Below are 21,516 nucleotides of genomic sequence, written 5' to 3'. Positions count from 1 at the left end.
TGAGGGTGGACCTCCTCTCTCAGGGACTGGGCACCATATGGCACCCACTTCCAGACCTCTGGAAACTCCATGTCTGGTCCCTGGACAGGACGCGGAGGTTCTAGGTGATCTACCACAGTAGAAAGCATGACCTGATCGTCAGGTTCCTGAGGGGGGCGAGGAGATTAAATCCACCTCGTCCCCCCTCTATACCCTCTTGGGACTTGTCTCTGGTGTTAACTGCTCTGCAGAGACCTCCCTTTGAGCCACTGCGGGCAGCTGAGTTAAAAGTTCTGTCTTTGAAAACAGTTCTCCTGCTCGCTTTGGCCTCCATCAAGAGGGTAGGGGACCTGCATGCATTTTCGGTTGACGAATCGTGCCTGGAGTTCGGGCCGGCTAACTCTCATGTTGTACTGAGACCCCGGCCTGGATATGTGCCCAAGGTTCCTACCACTCCCTTTCGGGACCAAGTGGTGAACCTGCAAGCGCTGCCCCCGGAGGAGGCAGACCCAGCCCTGGTTTTTCTCTGTCCAGTCCGTTCCCTACGGATATATGTTGACAGAACGCAAAGCCTCAGGACCTCAGATCAGCTCTTCATCTCTAATGGAAGCCAGCAGAAGGGAAAGGCTGTCTCAAAGCAGAGGTTGGCCACTGGATAGTGGATGTCATCATCTTGGCGTATGAGTCCCAAGGTGTACCTTGTCCCCCGGGTTTGCGAGCTTACTCCACTCGGAGTGTAGCCGCCTCCTGGGCGTTGGCGCAAGGTGCCTCGCTTACAGATGTTTGTAGAGCTGCAGGCTGGGCGACACCTAACACGTTCGCTAGATTCTATAGCCTACGTGTCGAGCCGGTTGCTTCCCGTGTGCTCTCTTCACATAGACGCCAGCTAACACCGTAGCCCCGCTCGATGTGTCGGCTTGCTGCGCCATTCCCCTCCTATGGACTGGATACGTGCGCCATTTTGCTCCAGTTGAGTTCCCTTTTGGCAGAACCTGTTGAGCTCCTCCATACCCCCTGTGGCTTCGGAAATGGCGGAGCGTCCTATGCTAGGCCTACCACTCGTATGCATTGGTGGAACTTGTGTTAGGCTGGGTCCATATGTTGTGATCCCTACGGCGATCCCATATGTGTATTTTTCCACGGTACGGCTCCCTGCGGTGAGCCCATGTCTTTCCCTTGGCAGAGTTTCTGCTGTCACTGTTTTGGTTGATCCTCCCCCCTTTATAGGCTGGAGTCATCCCAGTGACATCCCATATGTTGTGCTGACCGACATTTCGCCCAGCCCATATGTGTATCTCCCACGTTTTCCCCCTTCGGGCTGGATGTGGCTTCCGTAGCGTCCCTTCCTTCCATCGACAGGGCACGCTTTCCCAGTGTTATCCAAGTCTACTGAGCGGGTCTTGCGGAACAGTAGTGACTTCCCTGGCCTAAGCCCTGTCCTATCACCGCCTCAAGATGCGGGAGGTTCAGCTGGCTTTTGTCTAGGCACTGGAAGGTGGCAGCTCTAGTGGCGTTTTCCAGGGTTAAGATCCCATTCAGTCGACGTCGACTACGTCTGACGTTCTCGAATGAAAGGGAACATTCTGGTTGCGTATGCAACCCACCCTGAAGGAGGGAGCGGAGGACGTAGTTCCTTTGCCACTATAGTTGGACTACCGCTGACTCCGAGTTACGCTCGGCTCCTCAGGGAAAAACAAATGGTGTATGCATCCGCTTCCATATTTATACCCGTCTCGTGTGGCGGAGCGTGTGATGCAATTCACGTCGCCATTGCGCGCATTGGCTCGTTCAAGCATGCTCGAAGAAGAGAGGCTCCCTAGCGTGATCCCATTCAGTCGACGTCGACTACATCCTCCGTTCCCTCCTTCAGGGAACGGTGGGTTGCATACGCAACCAGGACGTTATTTTTCTAACTAAAAAAAGAGACAGAGATTATCCTACTGCTCATAAAACATTCACTCCTAGGCTTAAGAGATATAACCAGTTTAGATGGAAAGGATCTCAAGCTGAATAGCTAAAGACATTACTGTAGCTTTACCCATTAATAGACACAATACTTACTTGAAAATAAATTCCAGCACAGCGTTACAACAACCATAATGAAATGGCCCTTCACAATAGATAATACTTTACAGTGAACTCTCTTTGAGAGCTACATATGGCAATTTATCTGTTCAATAAAAAACATAGTCACCTGTTGAGTAATAAAAACGCCATCTCTGCATCGCTTTTTACAGCATTTCAAATCCCTCAGTTCTAGCCATCCTCAGAAAGCCAAGCCAATGTTGATTCTCGTTTTATTGCAAGCTCTGTCATGTTCTCTTTTTGCCAGCAGACTCTCCTCAATTTGCTGTTGGTTTAAAACGGGTTATTCCCCGGAGGTTCGAGATTTAGTGTTTTCGATGTCAACCTTTCTCGCTCGTTGTGACAACTAACCTGTGCCACTCCCACCATATATGCGTCAAAGTAGCCCAAGCAACACTTCCCTATTTATGATTAGGATGAAACATGTACGTAATTATAATGTATGTACGCAAATATGACGCATGTATGTAATTTCCCGCGAAAAGTCATCCTGTCAGGAAACTGTAATCAAATGTAAAATAACACTGCACTTTATGAATAAAATATACATTACAAATATAGTTACAAAAGTTATTTAGCTTTGTCTTTTGTTGTTTGATTACGTTATTATAGCAAGTGGTACGGCATCAGGAATATTAGGCTGCTGTCACTTGCTGCACGGATCTAATATATTGTTACACATGGGTTTTCTTTGTCAACTGTTACGTTCATTCAAGACATAACCGACTGTGTTTACGAGGATATTTTGACATATTTTTGTATGTATTTGTCCGTTCAAACATGCGGAAGAGAACTCAGTTCAGTGTTGTGCGCACTATTCAGTATGAGAGGCAGCTTTCTGTGCTCACGTCGATTTGGATGTGTGTGCAGCACAGAAAACAGCGCGTGAGTCTATGGTTTAAAATAGTTTTTACACGTGAATGGTTTAAAATCACACTAAATCACTTTTTTTGTGATTGCACTTTGGATGTGTGTGCAGCACAGAAAACAACGTGCGGGTCTAGGACTTGAATGGTTTAAAGTCATATTAAAATGCACACAAAAGAAGCGATAAGAGGAATCGAAATTTGAATTGTATAACAAGTATCCGATTCCTGACCTTAAGTATTCGATTGCAGAATTGGAATCGTAATTCGATTCCCAACCATAATTATAATGTCAATTTATATTTTGCAGGTGACGGGGACTGTCATCCTCTGGATCCCACTGTGTGGCATGTAAGTATTTCAATTAGATTTGAATCATATTGCAAACATGTATCAGTGGCAATGGGCGTAATAGCAGACACATAAGTTGTTTGATTACAGAGTGTTTCTGTAGCTGAACTCTCTGAAATGTGTGTCAGGACATGTATTTTCAGCATTAATGGGACTGAAAAAGCATTGTTCTGTTTCTCACAGCATCCAGTGAGCTGGCAGCCATCCAAAGAGGGAGATCATTTGATTGGCCGCATCACTCTAAGTAAGCGCTCCACCATGCCACGAGAAGCCGGTTCCCTACTGGGTCTGAAGGTGAGCTTGTCAATGGCAGTTTACACCAGCTAATATCATTGTCTCTGTATTGCACTTGAAGGGTTGTGCTACACTAAAGGTGTGGTCACTTTTACCGTTGCTCATTGAAATTTTGCTGGTGAAAGAAATTGGCGCCGGATGTGACAGATTATGATGAATAATACAGGAATAATGATAACGAAATAAATTAAATGATTTTAGTTCTATTGTTGATGTGGTTACAATATGATGTTCTTTTAAATTTTAAACCGAATTTAAAAATTCCAGATGCAATATCATTTTCAGCTTTGCTAATTTTTACATACCTACATATTTATTTATGTATGTTGCATTCAAATCAGAACCCTACTGGATCCCTGCATTTTTTACTTCCCCAACACTTTCCCAAATCTTTCCATTAAGACCTTCAAGCTTTTCCTCCATTTGTTCTTTTTTATAAAAACGATCTGTGGTTTTTAAGTAGTCAGACTCAGGGTTTGAAAGATTTCTTTATTTTAACAATTTATAGTGGTCTTAAAATATACATGGAGATTATATGGAATATATAGAACATGGAAACAATTTAAACATTTGCATTATTTAATCTGTACAATCTTATTCATAAGTATGTTTTTTTACTATTCTTGTTCTGGTGTTTTCAAGGTACTAAACAGTCTGTATACTCCTTATTTTATGTTTACGTACATACCTCTAAAATCTTTTTTTTCTTTTGTTTTTTCATACTTCCTATTAATGCATTTGGCAGACATTTTATCCAAAGCGACACCTGTTTCACATTGAACGCGTATAAGCAGAGCGTAAGCAGCACAATATTTTATTCCCAAGTTTTTTTAATCAAATTTTCTTTTCAAACATTTACAAAATGTAAAAAAAAAAAAATCAGGCACCATATTAACAGATTAGCGCATTTACACTGCTACAAATTTCACCATAAAATCATATAAGTGTTCCGTGTTTCACAGTCACCATATGACTTTCAGCACTTTGAAAAAAAATAAACAAAACACATTGTCCAAACTTCAAAAACCATATAATGCATATATAATGCCATATGCATGAATGTATTTTCATGCAGGGAAACACTGTCAGATCACAAAAGAGTGTGCTGCACATGAAAAAGGTGACACAATGGACGATACTTGTCTGTATTTGCAGTACACAAGCCGCGGTTAAACTGCAGTGTGAAAGCATAATGCACAGCTTCTGCACTTCTTCCGCCCAGCTTGTGCTTCCAGTGTGAAACAGCCATTACAGTGTATTCAAGTAAAGCAGTTTATCAGTTTGTGTGTTCTCTAGGAGTCAAACCTATAACCTTGGTGTGGCTAGTGCCATTACTTTACAAAATAAATATGTAAAGAAGCTTAAGAACAGTAGTTAGGTTGTTTTTGCAGATTGTGAGTAAACATGGTTGACTCTGTCATCTGTCTTGTCCAGGTGGTTGGTGGGAAAATGACGGAGTCAGGGAGACTGGGGGCCTTTATCACCAAAGTAAAGAAAGGAAGTTTGGCTGACATTGTAGGCCATTTACGAGCAGGTATTATGATTATTTAAATTTGGCTAACTTTGTAAGAAAATCGCAGTATTTTAAAATATTATTTCGACCATAGCTTTATTAATGTCTTTTGCTAGATCTCTGTTGATATTTTTGGTTGCATGTCTACATTTTTCACAGCTCATTATTCAGTCAGTCTGTCTATGCAGAACACCGCCAAGTGCTAAGTAGTTTCTTTTTTGATTTCAGGCGATGAGGTGTTGCAGTGGAATGGGAAGGCTTTGCCTGGAGCAACTAAAAAGGAAGTGTACAATATTATTCTAGAGTCCCAGTCAGCACCTCAAGTGGAAATAGTTGTGTCCAGACCAATTGGGTAAGCGAAACAAAGCACAAAAATCAAACATGGTTTGGAAATGATATAAAAGAAAACAAACCTCTGGATATATGAGTGACTCCAATGATTTTTCTTCCTGTTGCATGTTAAAGATGTATTCAACGTATTCTGTCCAAAAACTTCTTGAAAAAGGTCTATAGAGCATATCAGTAAGTAAAGTATCTGAGAGTGTTCTTCCTCCCAGTGTCCCCATTGTCACCCTACATGCTCCAGACCCTCCTCTCATAGTTAAAACTGTTCAGTCATTGCATCAGCGGTCCTTTGGTTCCCTATTCTTTCCTGTGACTGGACAGTGTTTCCATGATGTCTCAAAAGGGGAAATGCAGTCAAGTCAATGTTTATGTGTGTAGAAAAACTGACAGAGAGAGAAGCTAATGATCTGTCATCTGACATTTTTTTTTTCCTGTGTTTCAATTTTCCTACAGAGATACACCGAGACTTCCAGGGACATCACATCCTCCTCTAGAATCAAGTAGGTTTTGTGAAAATTCTGTCATCATTTACTCACATTTATGCCATTTGAAACCCGTCTTTCGGTGTGTTGAAAGTGGAGTGGAATTACGGACAGTCGTCTCGTCATTTTTTTTTACATGAGGGCAGTGTTAATCACGTTAATCACAAATTACTTGTGAAAAGAGTATACTAACAATATTAATATACTATAAATAATTAATATACTAACAATGAGTAATAAAGCGTAAAGATTTTACTATATTTTCATTCAAATAGTGTACTCCTTGTTATGTTATTATTTCAGAATTTACAATTACATGTTAATTCGTGTTTAAATCAATAATCTATAATTTTATTGGGATATTTTATTTTATTTCACACTTTTGTAAACTAAAATTTTATTTTTATAGAATAAAATTAGATATCATTTTAAAAAGTAAAAGAGTAAAACTGACTTTTAATAATTAAAAATAAATTAATCTGAATGACGAAATGATAGAAGAAATCTATCAAAATGAACTCCATTAGGTTGTGTAAATGATAAGAAAATTTACATATTTGCATGAATTATCACTTTCCTAATTTTGTCCTTGTTATTAAGACATTTCATCAATAAGCTTGAAATATATCTTTACAGCTGCACATTTAACATGTCAACTATTTAAACTTACAGCTGGTTCGAGTTCTATAGATGAATCACAAAAGATGGACCGTCCATCCATCTCTGTAATGTCACCGACTAGTCCCGGGATGCTGAGAGACCTCCCTCTGGTACTGCCAGGCCAGCTGTCGGTAAGTGTAAAACCGCTTTGCAGAGAAAATGTTTGGCCTTGTTTTATCAACTGAAAAGGAAGGTAGTTTGGTGATGACATTTTATCTGCTAGCTTATATTTAAATAATGCATAGCCAACATTTTGTGAACTTTGAGAAAGTGTTATTTCTTTTTACCAAGGTGAAATTATGGTATGATAAAGTGGGCCATCAGCTTATTGTGAATGTCCTACAAGCACGAGAACTGCCCCCTCGACCTGACGGACGACCCAGAAATCCCTACGTCAAAATGTATTTTCTTCCTGATAGAAGGTAAAAAAAAATGAAATATATTCAAATTCACAGATTTTTTCAAGTTTTTTTTTTTTTTTTCAGGTCAGTACCATTTGTTTGTTTCTTTGTTCATTTTGAAAGAAATTATACTTTTATTCAGCAAGAACGCTTTAAAATTTGACAAAAAAAATTCTATTTCAAATAAGTGCTGTTCTTTTTAACTTTCTATTCATCAAAGAATCCACAAAAATATTAAGCAGCACATCTATTTTCAACGATGATAATTAGAAATGTTTCTTAAAGGTATAGCGGAGGATTTTCCCGAATTTTAGAAAAGAACCGCCCTCTCCACTTTTTGAAAAAATGCACATGCTCCCGAGAGGGAACGCCTATTAAACGTGTGCACGAGAGAGCATGCACGAGCTAATCATAGCTTACATTAACTTTTACTAGCAGTGATTTTAAATGGATTTCTCCAAATAGCATGCCAGACTTTACCTGTCAAGTAGAAACGTCGCGACTGAGGCATCAGTGGGAAGCCCAACCTGTGTTTTGAGCGCACGCCATCGTGTGAATCGTGTGCACGAGCACGTACGACGGCCTTACGTAAACATATCACCAGAATGATTGACACTTAGGAGGACCAATAGTCTTGATGATCCACCCGGAAAAAGAAAATCCTCCGCTATACCTTTAAGTACCAAATCAGCATATTACAATGATTTCTGAAGGATCGCGTGATTCTGAAGACTGGAGCAATGGCTGCTGAAAATTCTACTTTGCTGAATCACAGGAAAATACGCATTATTTTAAATTGTAATTATATTTCACATTACAGTTCACTCTATTTTTGATCAAGTAAAGATTTTATCAAAGATAAAGGTCATTATGAGCATAATAGACTTCTTTCAAAATCACCAAAGAAATCTTACCAACCGCAAATTTTGAACGGTATTGTAGATAGGGGGTCTCAGAAATATTTTATTATTTTAAATATTTTAACTATTTGGAATGGTTTTGTATTTTCTTTTCTTTCTTTCATGATATATTTATCAATGCACTAGTTGTGTACTGTAAGATCTCATTTGCATTTTTCATTTTGGGTAATGCTGAGTTTATTAAATTCATTCCATGTTAAAAGATTGAATAATAAGCAGGTGGAAATGGAATCTGCTTTTTCTGTGCTGATTTTTGGGAGAAATTTGCAAAGTTTTTGCAGTGTACACACTCTTTTAAACACACTACATTCCTCTAGTGACAAGAGCAAGAGAAGGACGAAAACGGTGAAGAAGAGTGCAGAGCCAAAATGGAACCAGACGTTCCTGTATTCTCACATCCACCGCAGAGACTTCAGAGAGCGCATGTTGGAGATCACTGTTTGGGACCAGCCCAGAGTCCAGGAAGAAGAGAGTGAATTTATGGGAGAGGTGTGTGTGTGTGTGTGCATGTGTGCTTCAATTATTTTGTCTTGACAGTAAGATATCTATGTATCTATATATAGGTTCGGACATGGGCGTCGGAAGAAAAAAAAAAGTGGGTGGGTCCTCCTCCAGAAAAATGTTACTGGAGTAAATACCATTTCATGTAACTTTATTCTGGTGCCTTTTAATTAAACAAGTAAACTAAACTCCACTTAACGTCGGGCGGTTCTTTGCCTCCATGTCGTGCATTAAATGCACAGCTATCCATGGATTATCCCCCTAATACCATGGTCATTTGCCAGCAATTACAACTTAAAGCTGTTATTGATGTTTGCGACGCAATATTTGACTGGAAGGGTAGGCTACAAAGGGCGGTTACTTTCGTCAGTTGCGGCTCATTGAGAAATATAATGTAGCGATTCAGCGGAAATAGAGTTTAATTTATTAATTTTACTTAAAAAATATTAATTTTAATTCCTCAAGTGGAATGGATTTGACTGACGGCGCTCTGAAAAGCAAACAGACAAATGCGCTGAATTAGAGACGGTAAAAGTGAGTGGGTATAATATCATTGGTCTTAAAAAGTGGGTGGGTCTTGTCCCACCCATATACAATGGTTCCGACGCCCATGGGTTCGGAGCAACATATAATATATTTGTATGGATTCATTTCAGAAGTGAATTCAACGAAAAGTGCATTTGTGAAGTAATGTGTTCAATTCCCTTGACTCCACAGGACCCTTCAGGTTATTTTGGCCTCCAAATAGTTATTCTAACATGGTTCAAATTCCTCTTTCTGTCTTTCTCTTTGCCCAGATTCTGATTGAGCTAGAAACAGCTCTATTGGATGACCAGCCACACTGGTACAAATTGCAATCCCATGATGTTTCATCCCTACCATTGCCTCAGCCATCCCCCTGCCTCCCCCGCAGACATGTTCATGGAGATAGTCCTAGTAAAAAACTGCAAAGTAAGTATCAGCTAGTGTATGTGTGCTAGTGATGTGTGTGTCACTTGTTTTTAATTTATTTAGATAATTTGCATATGCTGGGCAACGATTAATCGCGATTATTTAATACATGTGATATATATCATATATGTGTGTGTGCTGTGTATAATTATTTTGTATATATAAATACACACATATGCATGTATATATTTAAGAAATATTTGCATGTAGGCCTATATACTGTATATAACCTATATTTATACATAATTTATATTATATACAGTATAAATATAAAAATTGTATAAATAAATAAAAAACATTTCTTAAATATATACATGCATGTATGTGTATTTATATGTGACCCTGGATCACAAAACCAGTCACATGTCGCACGGGTAAATTTGTGGCAATAGCCAACAATAGATTGAATGGGTCAAAATTATCGATTTTTCTTTTATGCCAAAAATCATTAGGATATGAAGTAAAGATCATGTTCCATGAAGATATTTTGTAAATTTCCTACCGTAAATATATAAAACATTTATTTTTGTGAGTGAATGCAGCCCAATCACGAAGATAAATGGACAACTTTAAAGGCAATTTTCTCAATGTGTCGATTTTTTTGCACCCTCAGATTCCAGATTTTCAAATAGTTGTATCTTGGCCAGATATTGTCCTATCCTAACATACCATACATCAATGGAAAACTTATTTATTCAGCTTTCATGTGATGTATACATCTCAAGGTCAAATAATTGACCCATGTGACTGGATTTGTGGTCCAGGGTCACATATAGACAAAATAATTATTCACAGCACACACACATATATGATGTAAACACAAACCTTTATTTTGCATGTGATTAATCGCGATTAATCGTTACCCAGCACTAAAATTTTATATTAGCACCAAAAATATATTTACTGACCATACAATGTCTTACAATTTGGGTCTAGAAGACTTGATTACATGTCTAGATAAAGTATGTTCCCTTTCGAAGTTGAACTCTGATGCTGCGTCATGGCGTTGACGCTATGGGAATGCTCCTGCGTGAGCCGGTGTCTGAAGCAGATGCCAAAAATTCGCATGGTCAGCTTATTTGTATTCAGAAGCCGCATGTTTGTTGAGCGTTTGTCTGTTCTTGTATTGTGTGTGTATTTAAAGTCTTTAGACAGGAGTTAGAAAACAGTGTCAGAACTGAATAACAGGATATGCGTGATACAGTGCACTTGCTTTTTTACGGCGGACGACTCACATGACATGCATTTTCTGTATGGGTGAGGAGCACACTAGGTCAGTTCTCGTGTGTACTAGGGCGAGGGTACTAGTCACGATATCAGATTTTTCTGATTTACTAGGGCTGTCACGATATTCTTTTTGGCCAAAAGAATCCACAGTAATGATATATCGAGATATGTATAGAGACCTTGAAAAAAATCTTGTCAGTCAAATGTATCTTTACTTTGTTTATTTTGTGTTTTGCTTTCTATTGCATAACCAGGAGAGAGAAAATACTGTCCAGTTCAACAGTATTATAAATAAGTTTTAACAACACAACTATTAACCTGTTAACTTATGTCCCCCTTTGGAACCCAAATCCCCAAAATGGCGTACCCAAATTAAAATACATAGTTCTTGAAGCCCTTGGACTTCAAACATTGAAGACTCATTTGTAAGAAAACATTTGGCAGCTTGTTGTCATATCGTCAGAATTAATTCAATCGAGATTTATTTAAAACATTTTTAAACCATGTTATGTGATTTCATTTAGAGAATGCTAATCGTTTTTAGCTTAGTACAGTGTCAAAATACAATGTATGAGAATAATAACATTTTATTCCAAAATCATGTTATAGCGTCAGACGAGTGATTGAAATAACTGTCTTCTACGAAGTGACGTGGCTTCTTATCACAGATTGAGGCAGAAATTGTTATTTTATAGTATTCTGCATCTGACTCTGAGGGGTTGGAGGTGGACAAGTAGACGGGTGATTCAGCAGAACAGCTTCCTCAATCTGCTGTACATAGCGTCAACGCCATGACACAGCGTCTCGTTCCCTTCACAGGGAACCGGGTTGCATACGTAACCCCCGTTTTAGATTTTCTAAGAAACAAACAAAAAAAAAGTAAAACTTTATTTACATGGTTTTAAAATGGTCAATATTGTGTGCTTCATTTGATGTTTTCTATGAGAAATGTACATCATGGAGAACAAAGTGCTTGTTTTCCTAAATTATTAACAACGTCACATGAATGCTCATCTCATAAACACTGATGAGACAAAACACTCATGAAATAGTCTATTTTTAACTAGTATTTCTTTTTTTTTATTTGTTTTTCATAGTTTTTGTCTTTTGGTGAAAAAAAAAGCCTTTAAATTTAGTGAATATTTTGTCATATCAAATTAGTTTTTGCTAATTTTAAGTGACACAAATTATTTTGTTGACGTTAATCAAAATTAAACCAAATTTTCATTCATTTTATTTATTGCTTTAAGCACTTATCAACATTCAAAAAAAGAAACTTGTGAATGTGAATTCTTCAGTTATTCATTTTACATTTTGTAGATGTGGTTTATTGCATTGTTACAGAAAAAGCATTTGGGTGAGTTAAAGGCAGGGTAGGTAGGATTTATTAAAAATTAAAGATCCAAATTTGTTAAAACTTTCTATATATATCAATACATAATTAAAATGTAAGAACTCTGAAAAAAAGAGTATAAAAATCAAGTGACTCTAGACCGTTTAATCTGTATTAAACACAGCTCATTATTTCGATTCGGGACGAATCAAAGGATTGGCTTAGGCGACTGTCACTCTCTCGCAACCATGGCAACCACCCTTTTGCCACACAGCACCTGCCCACTTGCGCGCGACCGTTTGATTTGAGGAGTGCGAGAGGCACGGAACCTGATCACACCTCCGTCCAGTAGATGGCGGTAATGCACTATGTTTGCAAGCTGCCAATAAAATCTATCGAAGAAGAAGAAGAAGGCACTGAACCTAGGAATACCAAAACAATGGCAGAGAAAGAGCAATCTAAATTTACAGTACCGGCATATGCAGTTAGTGAAGGCAAACCAGGCAAAAAAATGCCCCTTCCCCTCCGCTTGTCTCAGGTAAATAATGCGTCCTCTAGCTCAGCGGTCGGAGTCGCGCGTTCATGTGTTTTGGGGGCGTGGCTTTGGAAGAAGCACAGAAATGAGGGGGTGGAGTGAATGGAAATAATGAGATGTCTTTAAAACAGTCGTGAGAGGTCTACAGACACTCGATTTTGATACTTTCTTTTTCAGAGTACTTACATTTTAATTATGTATTGATATGTACATAAAGTTTAAACAAATTTGAAAAATAAAATTTTTAGACCATTTCTACCTACCCTGCCTTTAAGTAAGCACTTCAGTTTACTGGTGTTCATTGTTCAGCTCAAGCATCTCAAGCAGGATAATCCTCAGCATAATTTGATTATTTGAAACAATCTTTTTTCTTTTCTTTTTTTTATCTAAAAAAAAATGTGCATTGTTAGTATCTTGCTGTGCTATTTGTTTACTTCATATTTTTGGTTAAAGTTGATCTTAAAAAAACAACATTATTATCGTTATGCATATTTTTTACGCCTTGGCTTTGTAGTCATAACTCATAATCAAAAAAACACTTTGTTAATGAACATTTCCATAAGCAATGTTGTTGAATAGATTAACACTGCAGCTAACTGATCATCAGTACATGAACAGAAGCATCCTGAAATCACATAAGAAGATACTAAACATGAAAACAAAATCAACAACTACAGTATAAATAAATCAAGCAAATGCTCAAAAAATGCAACCATATTAATTATTCATACACCAGTGCATGCTGAGAAGAGGGTAATTGGGACTGAGCTACAGTACAAAGCCATTTATAAAGCAACAACAACAAAAAAAAACACAAAAGAATAACACAGACCAGACCAGACCAGAGAAAAGCTTTATCAAAATCCATTACTTAAATTTCTGAAAGTTATTAAAGTGGCCCTATTATGCTTTATAAGATATTGGGCCCTATTTTAACGATCTGAAACGCAAGTATCAAGCGCGAAACGCAAGTAACTTTGTGGGCGGATCTCGCAAATCTAAAATGGGTTGGTCTGAAGTAGCTTCATTACTCATAGGTGTGGTTTGGGCGTAACGTGAAATAAACCAATCAGAGCGACATCTCACATTCCCTTTAAGAGCAGGCGCGCTTGTTCCATGGCGGATTGCTACTATAACAGCGGATTTGCTAGGCGCACGCCAGGAGCGGTTCACAGCCGAGGAGACCGACGTTCTCGTCAGGGCCGTAAATGACAGAAAAGTGACATTGTATGGGGATGGGAGAAACCCACCCAAATTAACTTCGGTTAAACAGGCATATAATAATTGGGGTAAATGTGTAAGCTAGATTTATGCCTATTTTTTCACATCTTCATGGACACCACAATGATTTCCCTCGTGTGTTAATATTTTTCCTTGTAATAATGTATGGTTTTCTAAAAATTAGAACTGCTGCGTCTGTGTGAAGATGAGATAAGCAAAGTGTATGTGCGTTGTGCACATGCTACATTGATTATGGCCAAGCATGCGCCCTTAAAATAGCATATGAATAACATGCGCAACACACGCCACTGCCTTTAGAATAGGTTTTTCCTGGTCTGTGGTGGAATTGTTTTCTAAACTTGCAAAATAGCACCAGGGAACGTTTGCGCCAGAACACGCCTCCTATTTGCGCTGAACTGCCCCCCGGGAGCGCAAGTTCATTTCCAATTTACCAACGTGTGTCTGTGGAGGGAAAAGTCTGCTGTGCGTCGGGTGCAAAATAGGAATGATACATGCGTCGGTGTACAAAGTCAATTGCGCTGGGTGCAAAATAGGCCCCATAAGCTGTCATATAGTGGTTTATATAGCTGTTTGTGAATGTAAAAGGTCTGCAAAGTTTGGATGATTAAAGTGCACGATAAATGGAGAAATTGTCTCTCAAAAGACAAAATCGATTCTGAACTGCCTGTAACAAGTGGTAAGTAAGTCTAGTCTTAATTCCTGCACGTACTTACATAGGTTTGTAACAAGTTTGCATAATGCCAGCCTACGGTCATCATTGGCTGCCTGCGAACAATGCCCACCCTCTAACACTGTAGTTGTAGCTGAGGTCTGGAAGAATTTAGTTCGTGTTGTCGACATATCGAGAATTTGCTGTTTTCTGTGCTGTTAAAGCAAATCCACTTTGCTCAAATTGATACAGTAAAACCGACATAATCGTACTGTAATACTGTGTATACAAGAGCTAAGGAAGACTTCAGAGCTGATATTCAGATATGGTAATGGAAGTTTTGACATACTGTAAGCATAGGACCAATCACAACAGACTGAGCCATCGGACCAATCAGAGCTGAGTAGGCTCTCTGTAAGGAGGGGTTTAGAGAGACTAAATCCTCAAAGCGTTTCAGATACTGTGAGAAAATAAATTATTCTGATATGTATATTATGAGAAAATTTGTGTTTTTTGACCTTGGATTCATGAAAAACTATTGTAGGAGACATTCAAAACAAAAAATTAGTAACTTTTAAAATAGCATAATAGGGGCACTTTAAACTGGCTTAATTTTTACAAAAATACAAAAAACCTTTAAATCTATTGTTTTACACTATAAAGGAAAATAAGGTAAAATAGCTTTGAATGCAGGTTATAATGCAATAATACATGTTGTTTTTATGTTCAGCAGTTGAATTGTATGCTGTGTGTGTGTGTGTGTGTGTGTGTGTGTGTCTCAGGATCTCATCGCATCATTGAAACAGATTATGATGATGGTATAACAGTAGTGTCCTCAGGTGGGTGGGGGCAATGCTTACTCTGTTCGGAGACTAGAAACCCAACACAGGGTGAGAGAGAAAGCTAATGTCACGTATTATTACTGCAGAGGTGTACTGTAGAAAATACAGCTGTTTTTAATTTTCCTCCAAGCCTTTTATTTGCATAGAAGCCCATTAGTTGATATACAAATGAATATGATTCTTAATTGGCACAGATGAAAGCATAAGATGAAAAAGTTTGTTTTATAATAGAGTAATGGATTATAAGAGAAGGTTGTGTTAGTGTTTGAAGTACAGAATACGGTCTCTCTCCTCCTATGCTGGGCTGAACTGTAGTGTTAATTTGAACCACAGAAGTACCTCACATTAATTGTGCATGGACACTGTGGAGGAATGACTCTGTAAGTCAATCACTCTCTATAAAAACACACTTTTATTACCTTCATAAGACCTGTTTAATTTTGTTGTAAGCTGGAATAGCAAAAGGGTAAAAGTGATTATAAGATTGTATTACAGCATGTAACAGGATTAATATGGGTCTTATGACAATGGATGTTATCTCTGTTGCATGCCTGTAGAAAAGCTTGCTGTAGAATTTAGAGCTTAAAAGAAGAATATGCCGTGGCTGATATTTGAAATTTTATGTTTTATACTATGTTCCATGCATATTTTTAACATATGAGTACTGCAAGTTGTCAGACCTGCAGTAAACACTGTTTATTGTTTTATGCTATAGAGTTGCACCAGTATAACTTAATAGTCAATTTCAATATTGAGGAGTTGATAATGAGACTTTTTTGACATTTATGTTATCTATGCAGTAATATTTAGTGCAATGTTTATTTACATGTTTATAGTGCAGATATTTGAGTGCTTTTCATTTATATTCTGTTTATTAATTGAAAAAGACTATACTTGTTCAGTGTTAGTGCTTTGATGAGCAATCAGAGTTTATCAGAAGCATGAGTCATGAATTCTGGCACTCAATGCTTAATTTAGCTTTATTCAAATTTTCTTTCAACTTTGATTGGGAGAAGATTCATTTCCTTCCCAAATCTACATTTTAATGTAACTGCAAGTTAGAAATGTAAAAGTCAGATTTCTCTTACAAAGAGCATCAATTCCTGACAACAACTCAATCTGCTTCTCCAGTTCTATGTTAAATAAATTGTGCTCAAATACATTCACTTCACAGATGTTTTCATAAGTGAACTGTAGTAATGGAATCTGTATGTTTCAGTGGAAATTATACAGAAATGATATATACGCTTTTTACATCTCGTTAATGCTTTGTTTCACATCATGATTTGATGGATTGGGTTAGCCTAATTAAGTCTGCGTTTTTAACCAGCAAATCCTTCATCAGTTGTACTGTAGCATTATCTTTAGTTGTTTACAGTTGCATTCTGGGAAATTAATTTATAACATTGAAACTGTGTTGACTTGAGTACCGTTGGGCACCAAGCCTTAATGCATCTCTAATTATTTTTTTTGCTGGTTTTTAACTGCTATGTCAAGAAATACATAAAAACAAAGAGAGAGGAAAATGGTTATGGAGCCACTAAAGAGACATGGTGATGGTAAAGATATTTGTGAGAACGCAAACGTTTTGTGAGGGAATGAAAAGCATTTAAATAATTTTTTTCCTCCCATATCATATTTTCACAAAACACCACGTATAGTTAACTCTGCCTTGGATAACATTGATGTAATACGTGAAACCAATTAATTTTTGAAAATAAACACATTTAAGGTGACAATCAGATAAACATTTGTAAAAATACAATCATATAGTGCCTTTTTTTGTGCTTGTTTTCTTTCTAGCATGTGTAGAGCAGTAGCAGTTGTGCTGGTACCTCAGCACAATCCTTTGGCATGAATTGTTGTAGTAGTTTTAGAAATGTGAATGTGGGTGTGTTATTGTCACTCTCTGATGTCCCTCCAAAAAGGTGCATTGTTTTAACTGGAACAAGTCTGTGACACAAAATGTATATGTATTAAAGCAGCAGAGAGGAACTCCAGAGACAGAGAGAGGTCAAGCACACTGACCGTACCTGAGAGGCAGGCGGCCATACAGCATCGCTCGCGGTCAGTATCCCCGCACCGAGAAGACCAATGTAGAGCCCGGTCACGACCTGCACATGTCCCTATGCAGAGGTGAGCCACATCAATTGGATACCACATATTTACATGTTCAACAAATTCAACCTGACTGACCACTAACTGGGGTCACTTAATATTCAGCAATATTACTGATTTGAGTGCACATAAACTATTGGATGAGAACTCAACTTAGCTGGATGATGACATCACTGTTTTCTGCAGAGCTGCTTTATATAGCTGAATTCAACTCATTTCATAATTGATGTACTTTACACAGTTACTGAACCGAAATGAAACCATACTGAACTGATTTCAACTGAATAATGACTGTTTACTATTATCTTTTTAGAGCTGCTTTACAGCCGAATTGAATTCCGTTTGCATCATTGAATCATTATTTTCCTGTTATCACTGTAAAGGATACCTGTATTATTGATCAATTATTATATTTTAGAATTAAATAAAATGCTTGGAAACAAATGTTGTAGTAATGAAAACATTTTTACAGTGTTCAGTGTTTTTATATAGACACAGATTCTGTTCATACTTGCTTCCTTAAATGTTATATTGTAAGAATATTATGCTGGAGGTGATTTAGCTGCGCAGTGTCTTGCCCTCTAGAGGATGATTTATGTGGTGTACGACTCATCACCCTTCATCCTCTCATCAGGAGTCTGGATGAGATCCACAAAAACCATCATCATTCCTGCTCTCCCTCTCGTTACCATGACTCCCACCAGGAACATCGCTCCGGAGATTCGGACTATGAATATTCAGAGGACAGGTATCGCTATTTTAGTGCTTAATGCTCCAAATGCATATATAAAAATGTGTGTGCGTGTTTGTGGAAAACATTGTAACTCAGCTCTCTACATTGATTTGTGCAGTTTTATTATTTGAACGCTTTAGCTATATTGAACTGCATAATTGTATTCACATATGGATCTTTTTACTATTAATGATAAGTAGCATCAAGAATATTTGATGTTTTAGAAACAGAGTTTGACTTGATTTTCATATTGTCAACAAAATGTTTCATGCTGTTACTTTACTAAATACTAATACTACTAAAATGACTAACAGCCATAGTTTTTAGTTCATTCCCATTAATAATAGTACAAATATTGCTAAATACATGTCTATTATTTTCTACACATTTTCTTTTTTTTTTCTTTTTTTTTTTCCTCACCATCCTCTTACTTTTCTTTTATGTTTGGTTGTCAAATTTTCAATGTTTCATCATCACCATGGCAACCTCAGCGAGGTCCTGGAGGTGCACAGATCAATCCGAGGTGGGAGTGCTGAGTGCCTGCATACAAACAGGTAAAAATCCAGAGCTGTAAGCTGCCATCCTGAGTTACCTGTATCTTATTTCTTGACAATTTTAGAGCATACAAATCATTTGACTAAGACATATAATCAACCAAATTTGTTTTGTGCCTAATTCAAGAATCTTTGAGTTCTATGCCTGCCATGTTAAACAATTTAAACATTTTTGTGTGTTTGCTTGAGTAATAATTTTTTTTTTTTTTTTTGCTCTTTTTGATGCCTGCTTGTTTGTGCTAATTAAATTAGGAAATTAGCTAGGCACTGTAACACACTTCCCCCAAAGATGCCATTGTTAGTGAATGGTATACATAAAGATATTTACAGGTAAGCTGGTTGAAACTAACCGAGTATCAATGTTGTGCTTGAGCATATTCCAATTCTGTTATTGGAGCTTTCCAGACCCTTGTGATAATGCGAAATGTACCTCTGCTTAGTGTGATTTGTGTGCTGTTTTAGTCATTACATACATTGTTCTTCATCCCTTTCATTGTGTTGTACTCTCAAGGGTGTCTCATACAACCTTTCACCTCTGTAGTTAACAATGTTTTCCTTTCAAAGTAACTGTATGTATATTATTAATTGTCTTTGTTGAAAGATTTTTAAGGGGAAAAAAGCAGATTAACTACCATCAGGGCAATCTTTTGGTTTACAAAAGCATACTAAGTTATTACTTTTCAACCTGAATTCAAAATCAGAATGCGTTATCTACATATTTTTAGGTAAAGTCCAAAGACCAGTGAAGATTATTGAGAATCAAATGAGCAGAAGACGCAATAAATCACAATTTTAAATTGACTAAAGACAAAGAATCACAATATTTCACAAATTACAATATTTTCATATCATGACCCAAATATAAATATAACATTGTACACTGAAGTTGACAACCCCATCACACCGATAGGTCATACACTATATGGACAAAAGTATTGGGACACCTGACCATTACACAAACAGGGTCTGTAATGACATCACTTTCTAAATAGAGCTGTGACAGCTTCAAGTCTTCTGGGAAGGCATTCCACAAGATTTTGGAGTGTTCTTGTGGGAATTTTTTACCCATTCATCCAGTAGAGCATTTGTGAGGTCAGGTGTTGGACAAGAATACTGGGCTTGCGATATCCATTCCATTTCATCCCAAAGGTGTTTGATGGGATTGAGGTCAAGGCTCTGTGTGGGCCAATCAAGTTCTTCCTCAACAAACTCATCCAACCACGGACCTTGCATTGTGCACTAGGGCACAGTCATGCTGGAATAGAAAAGGGCTTTCCTCAAACTGTTCCCACAAAGTTGGAAACATGCCATTGTCCAAAATGTCTTAGTATGCTGAAAAATTAAGATTTCCCTTCACTAGAAGTAAGGGGCCAACCCCTAAAAAACAGCCCTGTACCATTATCCCTCCTCCACTACATTTAACAGTTGGCAGTCATGTACAGTAAGTAGCATACTCCTGCACCACTCCATCCAACGCTTGGCATTGTACTTGGTGATGTGAGGCTTGCATGTTGCTGCTCGGCCATGGAAACCAATTCCACGAAGCTCCTGCCACACAATTTTTTTGTGCTGATATTAATGCCGGTGGAAGTTTGGAACACTTCGGCTATGGAATCAGCAGAGCGTTGGCGACTTTTACACACCATGCAGCTCAGCACTCGGTGACACCGATCTGTGACTTTACGCGGTTTTCCACTTCGTGGCTGCAGTTCCTATAGCTTCCACTTTCTAATAATAGCCTAACACTTTCAGTTGACTGTGAAATATCTAGCAGAGATGAAATTTCACAAACTGACTGCAAACGTGGCATCCTATCACAGGTGAACAATGCTTGAGCTCTTCAGAATGACCATTTTTCCCAACAAATGTTTGGAAACGTTGACTACATGTCTAGGTGCTTGATTTTATACACTATACACTGGGTCTGATAATTAAGAGGTGTGTTCCAATACTTCTGTCCATATAGTGTATATTAAACTAAGAGCATCAGTAATTTCCCTTCTTGTGATGTTCGCATACAAAAAGCCACCAAGCCCCTCTCTTCTTTTACGTCAGTTTCGTAGATTTTTTACTTTCTTTTTGGGGCTGTTATGCATGCTTTTGTTTATTTCTTTATTTCTTCCCATGCTAAGCTCTACCCTCCCTGCATGCTTAAAGAACAAACCGCCACGGCGAACAGAGAGGGATGGAGTTATCCCTCTTAGTGCCATTCCACAGCGTGTTCTCAGGTTCACAGATGAGGTCAGCTCTGGGTAAGGGAATAGTGGTCAGCTGACTAAATCCAAACAAGATAACTGTACAATCAATAGGTAGTGAGGAGTAGTAATGAGAAATGAGAAATTAAAAATGTTTGTGTGGTACTGGAAAATATTTCAGTATTTATGCCTGAGAAATAATGGCAACAAGCAACTATTATAATAGTAATATTAGTCATGTGGCTTTTCTGTATGATACTAATTATTCATTCTTTCTTTCTTTCTTTCTTTCTTTCTTTCTTTCTTTCTTTCTTTCTTTCTTTCTTTCTTTCTTTCTTTCTTTCTTTCTTTCTTTCTTTCTTTCTTTCTTTCTTTCTTTCTTTCTTTCTTTCTTTCTTTGCAGTGATCTTCAGCCTTCATTAGACAGAGTAAGAAGTGCCAGCACGACTTGTTTAAGGCCAGAGTCAAACTTCCACTCACCTGAAAGAGAAAGGTATGTGAAAACAAAGGGGAATCCAGTACCTACGAGTATACTATTCTTACTCCACAACCAAACTGTGCCAGGACATAGTGTCTGTGTAACGTTTTAAAAGCTTGGGGTCAGGAAGATTTTATTATTATTATTATCATTGTTTTATTAATACTTTTATTCAGCAAGAACACATTAAATTTATCGAAAGTGACAATGAAGGCTTTTACATTGATACATAATAATAATAAAAATAATATGAGTAATTTTT

General features: G+C 37.7%; 1 protein-coding gene across 14 annotated transcripts in view; it reads left to right on the top strand.

Annotated features, from left to right (window-relative positions):
* Positions 1-21,516, top strand: part of rims1b (regulating synaptic membrane exocytosis 1b) — a 92,762-nt gene that overhangs the window by 45,520 nt on the left and 25,726 nt on the right. For 8 of the 14 annotated variants that reach the window (XM_084394764.1, XM_084394765.1, XM_084394757.1 and 5 more), the window contains 14 exons: positions 3,241-3,281; positions 3,465-3,575; positions 5,010-5,109; positions 5,317-5,440; positions 5,887-5,933; positions 6,588-6,706; positions 6,867-6,997; positions 8,214-8,385; positions 9,195-9,348; positions 15,117-15,173; positions 17,159-17,312; positions 17,929-18,042; positions 18,519-18,581; positions 21,180-21,269. In XM_084394764.1, coding sequence (XP_084250890.1) covers positions 3,241-3,281; positions 3,465-3,575; positions 5,010-5,109; positions 5,317-5,440; positions 5,887-5,933; positions 6,588-6,706; positions 6,867-6,997; positions 8,214-8,385; positions 9,195-9,348; positions 15,117-15,173; positions 17,159-17,312; positions 17,929-18,042; positions 18,519-18,581; positions 21,180-21,269 — 1,477 coding nt within the window. Of the gene's footprint in view, positions 1-3,240; positions 3,282-3,464; positions 3,576-5,009; positions 5,110-5,316; positions 5,441-5,886; positions 5,934-6,587; positions 6,707-6,866; positions 6,998-8,213; positions 8,386-9,194; positions 9,349-15,116; positions 15,174-17,158; positions 17,313-17,928; positions 18,043-18,518; positions 18,582-18,833; positions 18,912-20,713; positions 20,834-21,179; positions 21,270-21,516 lie in introns of all 14 variants that reach the window. The other 6 variants (XM_084394768.1, XM_084394758.1, XM_084394762.1 and 3 more) reach the window with 5 other exon arrangements.

Source organism: Rutilus rutilus, assembly GCF_951802725.1.
Source record: "Rutilus rutilus genome assembly, chromosome: 2".
Taxonomy (NCBI): domain Eukaryota; kingdom Metazoa; phylum Chordata; class Actinopteri; order Cypriniformes; family Leuciscidae; genus Rutilus; species Rutilus rutilus.
Note: the sequence above shows the minus strand (reverse complement) of the source record. Positions and strands in the feature narration are given on the sequence as shown.